General features: G+C 52.5%; 1 protein-coding gene and 1 pseudogene across 1 annotated transcript; both read left to right on the top strand.

Moving 5' to 3' along the window:
* The window catches only part of LOC128945551 (uncharacterized), a 1,882,792-nt pseudogene that overhangs the window by 1,294,967 nt on the left and 571,833 nt on the right, over window positions 1-15,992 (top strand).
* Window positions 10,898-12,994, top strand: LOC128945499 (class I histocompatibility antigen, F10 alpha chain-like). The gene is made up of 4 exons (XM_054289268.1): window positions 10,898-11,250; window positions 11,894-12,169; window positions 12,395-12,667; window positions 12,753-12,994. Exons 1-4 carry the CDS (start codon window positions 10,947-10,949, stop codon window positions 12,992-12,994), a joined length of 1,095 nt encoding a protein of 364 aa, XP_054145243.1. The 5' UTR covers window positions 10,898-10,946.

Genomic DNA, 15,992 nt, shown 5'->3' with positions numbered 1-15,992 from the left:
GCAAGCACAGACAGCAGCACCCTCAGGACCAGCAAGTCCACCCCTTGATGGACATGGATTGCCAGGGCTGTCACAGCTACCATCACACCAGGGACCCTCCACACTGCAGCCCTTGAGAACATTCAGGGTGGGTCTGCATTGAGAGCAGGCATTTCCTGATGGACACAGGGGCCTCTCAATCCACTCTGAATCTTAGACCTAGGGAGAAAATAGTAAAGGAATGTTTTAATTTTTAAGGGAATGAGTGGCAAAGATGAGCAGGTATGATTTCTTCAACCACTATTAGAAGCTGTGGGGGATAGGTCAGAAATAAATTAATTGCTTTTTCTTCCTCCTGTGATTGTAATTAACTAGGAAGGAATTTGTGAGCTGGATTTTAATACTGCAAAAGGGATACAGAGGCCAGTTCTGTTCTACCTTTTGCCAAAATCTGACAAGGCCCATAGTGAAGTGAACCCCAAAGTGTGGGCAGCCCCAGAGAAAGAGGGAAAATTAGATATGGAGCCGCTACAAATTACTTTAAAGCAACCAGGACAAGCAATACCCTGTTCCAAGACAGGCAAGGAAGGGCTCACAGCCTGGTATTGAGTCCCTGTTAAAGGCAGGGCTTTTGGAGCCAGGGATGTCTCCCTACAACACTCCTATCCTGCCAGTCAACAAACTGGATGGATGGACAGCAGGAGGAAACACAGAATTTTCAAGTGTTAAAATGAAGATTAACTGAGGCGGCTGGCCTGGGCCTTCCAGACAGGGAAAAAGAATTTGAATTACAGGTGGATGTTAAACAGGGTCTTGCCTAAAGAATTCTTTTGCTAAAATGTTTAACTCTATATAGGATCTCCTATAGTTCACGTCTGACATCAAGTTAAAGGTCTGACAACGAAAAGAGCCTCTAAATGGATGAGCAGGGCTCGGTTATTACAGTATGAAACTTGTTCAATGGCACAGGAGGATTTAGAACTGAGGACAGGGCAAGGGTTCAACCCAGCCTCCTGTTTGAACAGCCTGGAGAGGGGCTGGCAAGGAACCCAGGACTGCACTCAAGGGACAGAGCTCCAGACCCAGGCTGGGACAGATTGATGATGGGACATTCCCTGGCCTGAGGGAGAAAATGTGTTTGTGGATGGCTCTGCAAGGACAGCAGAAGGGAAAAGAGCTACAAGACAGGCTGTTATTAAGGAAGGGGAATCAGACACAGCGCAGGTCACCGCCCCATGCTCAGCTCAACCCGCCCAGCTGTGGGTGCTTGTGAGAGCCTGGCACTGAAATGCCCTGAGCAGGAAGGCTTCAGTATCTTCTGCTGACACCATGGCACCTAACAGGGGGGCAAAAGCAATTCTCACTGCTTCAGCAACCACTGGAGCAGATATCAAGGCACATTCTCCCACAGCAAGCTGGGCTGGCACACAGCCTGCCCTGGCACTTTGCTGCTGCCAACACCCAGCCAGGACATCGGCTCCTGCCTAAGGAGTGCAAAGCAGCACCACTGGTGGCCAAGGGGCCCATGCCAAGTGTCCCTGAGGCCACAAACAGCCACCAGCACAGCTCAACACGGGGGGACCCCTCAGCCTGGCCTCAAGGGCTCTGAAGCCCCGCAGATTTGCACTTCCCGCCTGCAGCAGGACGATGGGAGGCCGCCCCTGAGCCTGCCCTGAAGGCAATGCAGCAGCAGCCAGGGCTCCACAGCGGGCCAAGCCCCTGCGCCTGCCCACAGATCCTCGCCTGGAATCCTCTGCAATCCTGGCCACCCTCCTCTGCCATCTCCAGCCACTGGGGCCAAGCCTTGCTGCCACTGCTGCAGCTTCAGCGCTGGCTGGGCCTGCACTGCCACAGCTGCTGGGGAACACCACGGCACAATTCCACTCTGGGGCTCACGGACACCCACACTCTGGGCTGCCTGCCAATGCACTGCTGCAAAATGTAGCAATTTTGGTTCTTTTAGACCTTATTTCTCTGCTCAGGCTTGGTTTGTCTTTGCCTTGGGGAAAGGAATTTTAAAGGTTTTATATAAGGGGTGTTACACCACTCAATGGAGATGAGTTTAACACCTGAACAGACTGGGAACAGCACAAAAGATACCCACACAGATAACGACCAGCAACAAAACATCAACATTGCCCAGCAGCAGGAAGAGAAGCTTCAATCCAGGCAGCCTGCAGTGGAGCTTTAGAAATGCAAATGAACACTGCTGGGCAAAGTGTGGACAATGCACCTGGGTCTCTTGCCTGGGGCAGGAATTGGGCTGATTCCCTCTGCCCCTCACCCCAAGCTCTGCCTGCTTGCACTGATGGAATTTGCACAGCTCAAGGCAGAGCCCAGGGGGAGGATATCTGACCCTGCAACAGAAACGGGTGAAGCTGAAAAGGGAAACAGCAAATGGAGAATGTTGGGAAAACTTCACTATAAATAAATGGGGGGGGAATCATCCCGCTGCCCACTTCAACATGTGCTGCCACTGTCAGTGTTATATAGGGTGGATTAGAGCAGTGGGGATTTTTTGCTACCAAAAATTCAGGGAAATCTGTTGGGAATCCAAGTATTTGATGATTTAATTAGACAAAAGCAGTCAATTGACACAGCCCTGGCTGGAGAGAGCGGCCAAAAACAGGGAAAAGATGAACGGCCAGCAGAACAAATCCTACAACACCATGGACCAGCCCCGGGGAACCCGAACCAATTCATATCAGGAGCCACAGAACCCATTTCTCATTTTAATGGCACCAGTAGATTACAAGCTGCCCTCGCAATAATAACCAACCAGACAGCTCCAGCTCCTGACCTTCCTGCTGATCAACCCACTGAAATGAGGAACACAACACTTAACCATGGGATGGGATCAGATCATCTGTTAGCAGAAAAATAGGGGTTTGTGGAAAATTAAATGTCTCAAACTGCTGTTGGCAAAGAGATGACAAAGGAAACGTGGTGAAAAACAAAACAACAACGGAAACATAAAAGCAGCTCATGTATTGGTCCAAACGTGGAAAGGATGGGAATGGGACACGGTTTTGTGGCTCCCTGGCAGACCATGGGTTAAACGAATGCTGTTTCTCCTCTGATGTGCTACAGCAACTCTCATCTTTTTACCATGCTCCACACCTTGAGAGTGCAGCTCATTCAGCAGCTGAGCGAGGGGCCAGGGACTCGCAGATAAGGAAGTAAGGGACGAAATCACCAGCTTCAATAAATGTTACTAATGAACATGGACTGCTGCTCACAGAAAGACCCGCTAAATTCCTGAACTTCCAGAAGAGCAAAGACTTAACAGAGCCGTGAATATCAGCTGTTCTACAAAAGTGGGGATGCACATTAACGAGGACATGCAGTTTGCAGATGGGGAGATCTGAACCTTCCAAGTACCTCAGCCAGTGGGCAAAGGGAGAGGGAGATGAGGCCGGGAAAATGAGAATAAAAAAGGGGCTGCGAACTACAACAATGGCAGAGAGCGCACGGCATATGCCCCACGGCCTCTCCCTCTGCTCAGCAATAAAGTCACTTTTACAGGACTCCTCTGTCTCCTCTGCGCACAGAAACCTCCGGCCACGGCAATTTCCCCGCACAGCGCCGGGCACGGGGCAGCCCCCTCTGTCCCAGCCACAGCAACCGGGCCGAGCCAGCGCTGCTCCGCCAGCGGCTCCTGCCGAGGCAGCGGCCGCAAGGAGACCGCGGGCAGCCGCTCCCGCAGCGCCCTCACGCCAGCGGCAACACGGGCCCCACACGGCACAACGAACCCGCCCGAGCCCCCTGCCGCCCCCGAGGCCCGCAGCCAGCCCCGAGACCCCGCACAACCCAGCGCGGCTCCCACCTGCGCTGCGGCCGCCTCCGAGCTCCGCCGCCGCCTCACCGCGCTCCGGCCGCTGCCGCCGCTCACGGGACCGCACACACCCTCCGACAATGGCGCCGCTGCCCAGCCACGGCCGCCCTCAGCCCGCCACCGGGGCCCTGCTCCGCCCCGCTCCCACCAATCAGCGCGCCACAACCACGACTGACGCCACCATCGCCCAATCCCAGCCAGGGGCGGGCTCTGCACACGGCACAGACCCGCCCCGCGCTCTCAGGGCCCCCCGGGCTGCGTGAGGGCAGAGCCGGAGCTGAGGAACAGCCCTGGAACGGGCCCGGGCCCGAGGGGATTGAGCTGAAAACACAAACAAACTTGTCCGCACCTCCCGCTACGGCTTTCCCGGCACTGCGGCTCCGGTGGCTCCGGCTCCGAGGAAAGCCCTCAGTTTTCCTACCCCTAATTAGGGGCATTAGTGCACCGCTTTAATTTACCGCAAGAAAAGGAAAACTGCCCAAAGCTCTGTGGATGAGTGGGGGAAGGGAGCGATTTCTGACAGAAAACTCCAAAATCGCAGACCAGAATCATAAGAACTAAGTGAAGACCCTTAAATCCATTTTTCCTCCCATGCCTCCATTGTGAAAAACGCCCATCATATAAAAAAATAATTTAAAGTTTAATAGTAATAAAATTGTCATAAAAATAATAATATAATTAGAGTAATAAAAATTTGAACAATTGAGATTAGGACAATACGAGACAATAAGAAGAAAGTTACGGAGGACGGGGTACCTTTTCTGGGCAAAATAAGCTTGAAAAAGGACACCCGTTAACAGAGGATTAACCCTTAAAAGCAATAGCCTGTTACATATTCATACACCTCATACATGATGCATAAATTCCATTCAAACAATGGATTTTGTCTGGTCAGTGTCAACTTCTTCCTCCTAATCCTCAGCGGCGTCTTCATGGCTGAGCAAGGTGGGAAGAAGTTCCTTTCTTCTGATAACAGAGCAGTAAATTCTCTTTCTCTGAAAGATTTAGGTGTCCTGTGGCTGCTATCTGGTCCAAGTACCTCATTCATTTCTTTAAAAAGTATCCCACATACATAGTTCCTACTTTAACTACAAAACTACATTTACCATACTGTTAAAATGTTGATACTGCCCTATTAATCACTACAACAAAATACATATAGTATTTTATATCTGCATAGAGACATATAACATGCACTTTTCACACTGCCAAGGTAAAGGGATTCCTTTAATCTGTCTAACCACAAATAAAATAAATAAAAAGGCTGTCCCTGTTACAGCAAAAAATCTGATATGCCCACAAACACCACAAATGGGGGCGGGGGGGATTTCCTGGAAATCTTTTAATTTGCTTTAATGCACATAAATCACCACACTAGTTTTTCCACATAAAATGCTGCACTTGTTGCAAACAAAATCTTAAAATCTCACAGAGCTATACAGTCCCAAGAATCAAATTACCACAATGCAGGGGAAAAAACCCACACAGCTCTCCTGTACCTCAAGTCTTGGGAATCAACTTATAACAAGCTGTCTCTATTACAGCTCTGACAGCCCACAAACACCAGTTTAAGTTAAAACCCTTCTAAAAGGGTGGCTTAACCCTTTTGACTCAGGCTCAAGCTTAATACGCAGCTTAACACAGATGACACAAAACAAAATTTACCAGCTTGTTACAATTGTAACTTTTACACAATAGTCAGCAAAATCTCACACTACACCAGATGAATCCAAAGTCGCAACTTTGCAAACTCCACAAGGAGAGGGACCACAAAGGCACTGTGCTACAGCGTTTGATCCTCGCCTCCCAGGTCCCACAGGCAAAGGATTGGTTAACACTGAACACAAAGCCTTATAAAGACTGGTTATACTCAAACACCAGGTGTCACAGCGAATGCTGCTCCCCAAAACTAGAAAGTTCACACACAAAAACTCAGTGTGAAAGGGGTATTTCTTTCCACACACACAAACTCACTGTGAAAGGGGTATTTCTTTCCACACACACCAACTCAGTTATAACAACCTTAGACCAGCATTTGCCCTTACGACTGCTAGCCCCAGTTGGTGGCAAACTGAGCTCTCTATGCTGAAACAAATGGCAGCACCAAAAGCCCGAGCTCAGTACAACAGTTCAACAACTCTTTCTGCTGGCAACCAGATTTCAACTGCAACTTCAGCTTGCAAGCACACTACAGAGGCACAAATTGCACGTGGGACATCTCCCACGACTTACCAAAGGGCCTCTCCTGACCACGCCTTACCGGTCACTGTTTAAAACTGTTTTATTTTTAAACATACTGTTTTGTCTGGAGTTTTAGTACTCAGGGCTCCTTGTCTGCTGCTGGATGAACAGTCTGTGCAGCAGAGCCCACTCTTCCAGGAATATCCTGGGGGTGCTGTTGCAGAATGCGGCCTTTGTCGGGGATGAGCCATTTGTCAGGTGCAGGGAAAACTCGGGGCTCAATATGAGTCAACAGCAAGTTCCGTTTATTGAAGAGAGCATCAGACACTTATACAGCAAGTAATAAGCTTATGAATATTCTGTAAGCCAAGCGAACTATTGGTTAAACTATACCATCAACTCTTCCTCATTCCTTTGGGCCTACATTCTCTATTTCCCACGTCTCTCTGTCCACTTGTTATCATACCCAGCTAGGCCCAAGGACACGCTATCTTGCAGGTGCAAAAACTCCAACTAGCTGTGTTCGGTACTTTCCCAGCTCCTGGTCGGCTAACAAGCGAATGTCTACGTGACCTCTGTCATGTAGCCATTTCTCCACAGGGTGCACCAAGGGAGTCCATGACCTGAGCTGGTCTCACAGCCCAGCAGAGCCTCCTCCTGGCTGGCTTGCTAACTGAATCATTAAAACTGAAGATCATGGACAAAGTCTCTCTAACTAGTCAAAAGTTAGAAAGTTGTATGTTTATTATACCGGTGGGCAGCACGGGGGAATCATTCTCAAAATGCATGACCGCACCACACAAGGATTTTTGCCTTCTATTTATTTGCCAAAATAATACATATACATAACCCCAGCACCTCCCATCCCTGCGTTGTATTAAAATGAGGTTAGTAGTCCACGCGTGCGCAATTCTTCTCTTGAATTGGGTCAGTGGTCTCAAATTGGGCCAGTGGTCCCAGGGATGAAGTCAGGAAGGTCTTGGTCAGGTCTCTGTGACCCTCTGGCACAATCCAAGGCCCCCTGCTTCATGATGGATTGACACAGAGTCCAGGTGCTGGGCATTGTTCTGCTGGTTTCAATATGTTCCTATAATGGTTCACTTGCTCCACTTCTTTCTACAAATGAGCTCATAATATATCATTTAGCTTTAGCTTAAGCATCCAATAATCATTAACCTAACATTGGTGTATCTAACTTCAATATTAATTGGTTCTAACACTCAGCTAAAATCCTAACCCTTTAAAATCATGATTCAATAGGACTTAGCAAAACATAAGATGTGAAAAAGGCTTTTGTGTAACTAAAAACAGTGTAAGGCCATCCACTGACCAGCCTGTCCAAGTAATAAGATAACCGTGACACAAAGCAGAGCACCAGAGGACAATTAGACAATACCATGTTAAAATTAGGGAGGCCATACTGAATCCTTATCAGAGGATGTGAAACAGCAGGATGGAGACACAAAAAGAAATAAAATATATTGACCTGACACACAGGATGTTGTGTAGATAAGCTGGAGTGTGAAGAAGTCAAAGAAAGAACTTCCCAAAACATCAGAAAGTTCACAAGAATTTTTGAATAATGCATGAAACACATGAATGTGCATATATCTCAGCAATGTAACAGTATAAAGATAACATTGTCTGTGTACACCCCTGTGTTCTTTGGCTGTTGGCCAAGAGCACTCCAGCGCATGGGAGGGGGGGGGAATATCGTCCTTTTCTGTACTATTATTATTATTGTTATTGTTATTATTCTTCTTATTATTATTATTACTACTATTACTATTACTATTACTATTACTCTTATTATTAAACTTTTAATTTTGTTTTTCACACCCTGAACAGGATCAGGACCCCCCTGAGTCCCCCATTCCTGTGAACGAGGACCCCCTGCACTGGATCCCAGCCAGGCCCTTATCTAGCACCGGGACCCCCCCAAACCCTGATTCCCAGGAAGGGACTCCCCCTGAACTCCCATTCCAGGGTACCAGGACCCCATTGCATGCCCTTATTCAACACCAGGACCCCTGTTCACCCCCACATCCGGGACTGGAACCCTCCCAAAGCCTCCATTCTCAGGCACAGGGACCCCCCTGCACCCCCTTATCTGTGGGGGCCTGAATATATATATTGTTATAACAGCAATAAGAATACAACAACTGAAATGTAGTGAGAGTCCTATGTATTAGATAAGTGGGTCCTAGCTATTCTAAATGAGTCACAGCTGCGAAGTCCTTGGTTGGGCAGCAGCTGTGGCTCGTAAAGATAGCTGGGATAAAAGGGGTGGGTCGAGAGCCCAGGAGGAGCCCCTGAGAAGACACATGAAGAACTGTGCTGCAGAAAAAACAGCTTGCTACAGTATGGGACTTGAGAAATATTAATAACAACAAGAATGAAACACTTATCCAGCACAGGGCCCCCCTGCACCCCCTTATCCATCACCGGGATCCCCCTGCTTCCCCTCATCCAGCCCGGGGATCCCCCTGCACCCCCTTATCCAGCCCCAATGCCCCCCCGCACCCCCTTTTCCTGGACCCCCCCTCCTGCCTTCCCCAGCCCCCACCCATCACCTTCCTCAACACCGGGGGCCCGTGCACCCCCTTTCCTGGGCATAGGGACCCCCTGGAACCCCCATTGCCCTCACCCCCCATTCCTGGGCACAAGGACCCCCCGAACCTCCGTTCCTGGGCAGGGGGACGCCCCTGCACCCCCTTATCCGGGACTGGGACCCCTCCTGGATCCCCTTCACGTGTTCTGGGACCCCCCGCACCCCTCCCCGGGCCTCCCGCCCTTCCCAGACCCCAGACCCGCCCTTTTCCTTCACCTTTGCACCCCCAGATGTCCCAAATTTCCGGATCCCCCCAGTTCTCCCCTCTAGGCGCTTCCTTAAGGGGGTCCCAGGGGTTCCCAGGTGGTTCTCAGAGGGCTCCAGGGCGGTCGCAGCGGGATCCAGAGGGATCCAGAGGGATTCTCTGCAATTCCCCCGTCCCCGCCCCGCCCTCCTCGGTCCCTTTCGCTTCCGCGTCCCAACCTGCGAGACCGGGATCTGCCCGGTGACCGGTGACGTCACTGACAGATCGGGCTGCCATTGGCGGGCAGTAAAAAGCGGGACTAATGGCAGGGCCGGATGCGGCTCAGGGAGCCTGGCCATGGCTGGGGCGGGGCCGCAGCCGAGCAGCGCCATGGCTCCAGCGCTGGGTCTGGGGCTGCTCTGGGGGCTCCTGGGGGACCCGGGGGTCGCGACCAAAGGTGAGTGGGAACCCCGAAACCGGGAACCCCCTGAACTTCCATTTCCGGGCACCGGGACCCTCCTTAACTTCTATTACCGGGCGCGGGAACCCCCCATAGCCCCATTTTGGGTCCTCTATCCCCTCCCCCAAACCGGGACCCCCCTGTACCCCCTCATCTGGCACCGGGACTGCCCTGAACCCCATTCCTGGGCAGGGAAACCCTCCTGAACCCCTATTCTCGGGCATCAGAATCTACTGAGCCCCCATTCCTGAGCACGGGCACCCCTTGAGCGCCCATTTCTGGGCACGGGGACCCCTCTGTGCCCCCTTCCCCAGCACCGGAACCCCGTGAAACTCCTTTTTCTGAGACCCACCTGAACCCCGAATTCTGGGAAAAGAATCACCTGAACTTCCATTCCTGGGCAGGGAAATCCCCCTGCACCCCTTTATGTGGCCCCGGGACCCACCGCATCTCCCATTCCTTTGGATCAGGATCCCTTTGAACCCCGAATAACGACGGGGGAACCCCCCTGAACCCCCATTCCTGGGCACTGAGACATCCCTGAATCTCCATGTCCAGGTGCAAGGACCCCCCTGCACCCCTGATCCGGGACTGGGATCTCCCCGCACCCCCATCAGTGCTCCGGGACCCCCTGCACCCCCATTCCCGGCCATCCCGGCCTTCCCAGACCCCAGACCCGCCTTTTTCTTCGGCTTTTGCACCCCCAGATCTCCCAAATCTCTGCGTCCTCCCAGTTCTCTATTCCCGGCGCTTCCTGGAAGGGGTTCCAGGGGTCCCAGAGGGTCCTAGGGGTCCCAGGGGGTCTCAGCGAGGATCCAGTGGGATCCAGATGAATTCCCTGGAATTCCCCTTTTCCCCGTCTCATTTTTCTGTCTCCCGAGCTGCGTCCCCGGGATCCGCCCGCCTCTCCCAGCCTCAGATCCCCCTTTCCATGACCCAGGGACCCCCTGAACCCCCATTCCTGCCTTTCCCAGCTCCCAGACCCCACTGCCCTCAACACCGGGGACCCCTGGACCCCCTTTGGTGGGCACCGGGGACCCCTGGATCCCCCATCCCGCCTCTCCCAGTCCCTTCATTGGACCTTGGACCCTTCCCGGCTCTCCCGGTTCTGCTTCCCGACCCTTGGATGCTCTCAGACCCCCCAATCTCTGCGTCCCCCCATTTCTTCACCCGTGTGTCCTGCTGGCGGGGGGTTCCTTGGGGTCCTGAATTTTCACTTCTGGGCACTGGGACCCCCCTGCACTCCCTTATCCAGTACCAATCCCCCTCTGCACCCCCTTTCTCATCCATCCCGCCTTCCCCAGTCCCCCCTTTTCCTTGACCCTGAGACCCCCTGGACACCCATTCCTGCTTTTCTCAGCTCCCAACTCCCCTTTCCTCTGCATCAAGGACCCCTGAGCCTTCCATTCCCAGCTCTCTCCACCTTCTGACCCCTCATTCCTTGGTACTGGGGATCCCTGGACCCCCTTTCCTTGGCACAGGGATCCCCTGGAACCCCCATCCCACTCTCCCAGTCCCTGCACCCCCCCCTCCCCTCCCATAACCCTGGGACCCCCCGAGCCCCCATTCCTGGACACCAGGACCCCCTGCAGGCCCTTTCCTGTCCATCCCACCTCTCTCACCCTGCACACCCTTTCCTTGGCCCCAGGATCCCCAAACCCCTTCCCAGCTCTCCCAGTTCCCCTTTCATTGATCCATGATCCCCTCAACCCCCCCAAATCTCCGTGTCCCCCCAGTTCTCCACTCCCTGCGTTTCCTGGATGTGGGGGTGTCAGAGCCCAGCCCGGGGATCCCCCAGTACATGCAGATGGGGTTCGTGGATGGGATCCCCTTTGAGCGCTACGACAGCAGGCGGGGCCGGGTGGAGCCGCTGACGGAGTGGATAAAGAATGGAGCCGAGCCAGAATATTGGGAGAGGGGGACCCAGATCGGTGTGGGGAACCAGCACGTGGCTGCCAGGGGCCTGGAGATACTGCGGGAGCGATATAACCAGAGTGGGGGTGAGTGGGGGGACCTGTGGGGCTGAGATGGGGATCCATGGGGCTGGGATGGGATCTGTGGGGCTGGGATGGGATAGCTTGTGATCCATGGGGCTGAGATGGGATCTGTGGGGACAGGTTGGGATCCATGGGGCTGGAATGGGATCTATAGATCTCAGATGTGGATTCACAGGGCTCCAAGGGGCTGAAAATGGGGATCCATTAGGTTGGGATGGGATATTTTGTGATCCATGGGCTGGGATATGGATCTGTGGAGCTGGGATGGGATCAATGGGACTGGAATGGGATCTGTGAGGCTGGGTTGGGATCCATAGGGTTGGGATGGGGATCCATGGGGCTGGAATGGGATCTATAGGTTTCAGGTGGGGACTTACATGGCTCCAAGGGGGTGAAATGAGAGTTCATTAGACTGGGATAGAATATCTCATGATCCATGGGTTGGGAATCAATCCATGGAGCTGGGATGGGATCTGTGGGGCTGGGTTGGGATCCATGGGGTTAGGATGTGGATCCATGGGGCTCCAAGGGACTGGAATGAGGCTCTGTGGGTTTCCATCAGACTCTGGGGCTCCATAGGGCTGGAATGGGGCTCTGTGGGGCTGGGACACAATTCCATGGGTCTCTGTGGGTACAATTCCCCCAGGTCTCCACACCATACAGTGGCTTTCTGGCTGTGACCTCCTGTCTGATGGGACCATCCGTGGGTCGCACCAGATTGGCTACAATGGGCGGGATTTCATCTCCTTTGACCTGGGATCCGGGAGATTCGTGCCGGCTGACAGCGCTGCTGAGATCACCAGGAGGCGCTGGGAACAGGAAGGGACCGAGGCTGAGAGGCACCTGAATTACCTGAAGCACGAATGCCCGGAATCGCTCCGGAAATATGTTGGATACGGGCAGAAGGAGCTGGAGCGCAAAGGTGGGAGCGGAATTCCTCTGAGGGATTTGAGAATATAGAACTTGGGAACATGGGAATTCCTGTGGGAATTCCAAGGGTAGATCTCCTCTCCATCCCATTCCCATGGAATTTCAAGGGCAGATCGCATCTCCATCTCATTCCAGTAGGAATTCCATGGGTAGAGCTCACCCCAGTCCCATTCCAATGGGAATTCCATGGATGTCCCTCACCGTTATCCCATTCCAGAGTCCCCTGATATCCACGTGTCCGGAAGAGAGGAACACGGGACGCTGATCCTGTCCTGCCACGCGTACGGATTCTACCCCAACACCATCGCAGTCAGCTGGATGAAGGGGGGTGAAACCTTGGATCAGGAGACGGAGTGGGGCGGGGTCGTTCCCAACAGCGACGGCACCTTCCACACCTGGGCCAGGATCGAGGCGCTGCCGGAGGAGCGGGAGCAGTACCGGTGCAGGGTGGAGCATCCCGGAATGCCGGAGCCCGGGATCTTCACTTGGGGTGAGGCTGGGAATGTGGGGATTGGGAATTTGGAATTCCCAAATGGGGATCCCCATCCCCTTCCTCACTATCCCGCGTTTCCCAGAGCCGACATCTGGCGGGAATCTCACCATGGTGGTCGCTGTATCCATCATCACTGCCATCCTCATCCTCATTGTCCTCATCGGATTCGGTGTCTGGAAGCTCCAATCCGGTAACACACAGGATGGGGGTCGGGAAGGGACATGGATCCACCCAGCACTGTTCTGGGAATCCTGTGCCACCAACGCTGATCCCACTTTGTTTCCACAGGGAGGAGGGACAGGAATGGATACCGGCAGCCGGTGAGTTTCAATGGCGGATCCAGCTCTGGATCCCCTCTGTGCGGATCCCAGGATGGATCCTGGGGTTAATCCTGGTGTGTGATCCGTGCTGGAATCTCACGGATCTTCTCTTTCTGCAGGAAGGGACATGGGAACCAGCATCTAGACAACAGGTATGGAGCAGGATCAGGGTAGGATTCCAGAGAGGGATCGGGGCAGGATGGATGGACTGGGATCAGGGAGGGATTCTGGATCAGAGCAAGATCCAAAGTGGGATCAGGTGGAATTGTAGAGTGGGACTGGGGCTGGATTCTGGAGTGGGATCATGAGGGATGGATGGAGCAGGATTGGTGTGAGAGGGATGGAGTGGGATCAGGGCTGGATTCCAGACAAGAATCAGGTGGGATGGAATGGAGCAGGATCAGGTTGGGGTTCCAGAGAAGGATTGGGGCAGGATGGATGGGGCGGAATGGGGGTGGATGGATGGAGCAGGGCAGGGGCAGAATGGATGGAGTGGGATCGGGTGGGATGGATGGAGCAGGATTGCAGCAGGATTGGGGTGGGATCATGTGGGATTCTGGAGCAGCTCCTGTTCTCCATGGGCTCCAGCCAGGTCCATCCTGTGGAATGGGGACAGGGACAGGGTTACACCGTGACCCTCTCTCATCATGGCAGGAATCACTGCCTGAGCGATCCACGGAGCTGGATCTGGCCCCTTCCCTCTTCCTGGGAAAGGTGAGATCTGCCAGCAGAGCTCATCCCACTGCTCCCACTCACCCCATAGCTTTTGCTGACAGATCAGTTTCCCATTTTCCAATGTTTTAAAGGCAAGAACCACAAATATTCATAATTCTTCACTTCTGGTGTGAAATGATCCTGCTTTGGGCAATAAATCCTGCTTGGGGCGATAAATCCGGGTTCCCTCCTCCAGTGTCTGGCAGTTCATCTCTGGGAGCCAGGAATGGGAATGGGGTCACTGGGACAGAGATGGAGACACTGGGAGCAGGAATGAGGACACCAGGAGCTGGGATAGGGGAAGCCAGGAGCAGCATGGGACCACCAGGAGCTGGGATGGGGACATCAGGAGCTGGACTGGGACACCAGGAGCAGGATGGGGACTTGCCAGCCACACCCGGCTCCATCCCCTGGGATTCATTTCCTGCTATGTCCCATGTCTGAGGTGTCCCCAGGAGGGTTTGGCTGCATCAGGTTCCTGGAGGGGCAGTGGGATGGGGGGAGGGGTCAGGCCAGTCCTTGTTGTCCCCAGAGGTCCTTGAGTGTCCCAAAATCAGGGCTCAGGATCTCAGAGAGGTTCCCTGGCCATGACCATGGCCATGACACGAGCATGAGATGGCTGTGAGAATGACCATGAGTGACACAACCCTGAGATGACCATGACCATGACACAACCACAACCCTGATCATGAGATGATTTGGACCAAGAGATGACTGTGGGTTGGCCATGGCACAGCTGTGGCCTTGAGGTGACCCTGATGTGATCGTGGCCATGAGATGACCATGAAGTGACAATGACATGATTATGAGATGACCATTACAGTGACATGATCCTGAGCATGAGATGATGGTGATCAGGAAATGACCATGACCATCACTATGAGATGGCCATGACCATGAGATGACCATAAGATGATCATGACAATGGGATGACCATAAGATGACCATGACACCACCATGGCCATAAAATTATGAAGGCCTTGAGGTGACCATGACACGATTGGACCAAGAGGTGACCATGAGATGGCCACAATCGTCTCACACCATGGCTATGTGGTGATCATGACCATGAAACGATCATGACGCAACCATGGCTGTGAGACAACTGTGACCATGAGGTGACTGTGAGATGACCATGAGATGACCATGACCATAAGATGATGGTGATGACCATAACTGTGGGAAATAGGAAAAGCCTCACAGAATAAGGACCTTTTCCACCTTTGTTCAATCCTGTTCACTTCTGTTCACCTAAAGGCATTCTGGGAAGGTTCAGCTGCGGGTCAGATAGCCAGAGAATGGGTTGGTGGTCACCTTGTGTGTGAGGCAGGGATTGGCTGGGGGGACATGTAGACACCACATGATCAGAGAGCTGATTGGGTAAAGGGATGCATCAACAGCAACACTGCAGTGGCAGGCAGCCAATGTGTGCTTATTTCGGTTAAGTTTGGTTAAGTTTGGGTTAAGTTTTCAAGTATAAAAAGACTTGGTTGGTTACAATAAATGATCTTCTTTGGAGCAAGCAAGGAGGTCCATGTGTCTTTGTTCCCCATTGCTACGCATGACCATGAGATGGCCATGATGATTGTGGACATGAGTTGATCATGAGACGATCTTGAGATGACCATCATCATGACCATCAGATGACCATAACAAATCCATGAGCATGAGATCATGACCATGAGAGGACCGTGAGCATGAGATGATTGTGATCAGGAGGTGACCATGAACATGAGATGATGGTGCTTAGGAAATGCCCATGACCATGACATGACTATGACCATGACCATGACGTGACTGTGGCCATGAGCTGACCATAACATGACTGTGGCCATGAGTTAACCACGAGATGACCATGACCATTTCATGACTCTGAGCATTTCATGACCATGACACAGCCATAAGGTGAGCAAGTCATGAGGTGACCGTGACTTAACCATGGCCATGGGGTCATAAAGAACATGAGATGAGCAAGAGATGACCATGGCCATGATATGATAATGACCATGAGATGACCATAAAAATGAGACAACCATGAGCATGAGATGATTGTGACCAAGAGATGACCATGAGATGACCACAACACAACCATGGCCACAAGACCATTGTGACCATGAGGTGATTCTGAGATGACCATGACCATGTGATGACCATGACTGTGAGATAACCACAACCATGACAGGATCAAGACCATGACATGATAGTGACCATGAGATGGCCACAAGATGATCATGAAATGACCATGACCATGCAATGACCATGACACAACAATGACCTTGAGATGACCG

This window comes from Melozone crissalis, unplaced genomic scaffold (assembly GCF_028551555.1).
Source record: "Melozone crissalis strain CALT ecotype California unplaced genomic scaffold, PUWL_Pcris_2 ptg000066l_1, whole genome shotgun sequence".
NCBI classification, from domain to species: domain Eukaryota; kingdom Metazoa; phylum Chordata; class Aves; order Passeriformes; family Passerellidae; genus Melozone; species Melozone crissalis.
Note: the sequence above shows the minus strand (reverse complement) of the source record. Positions and strands in the feature narration are given on the sequence as shown.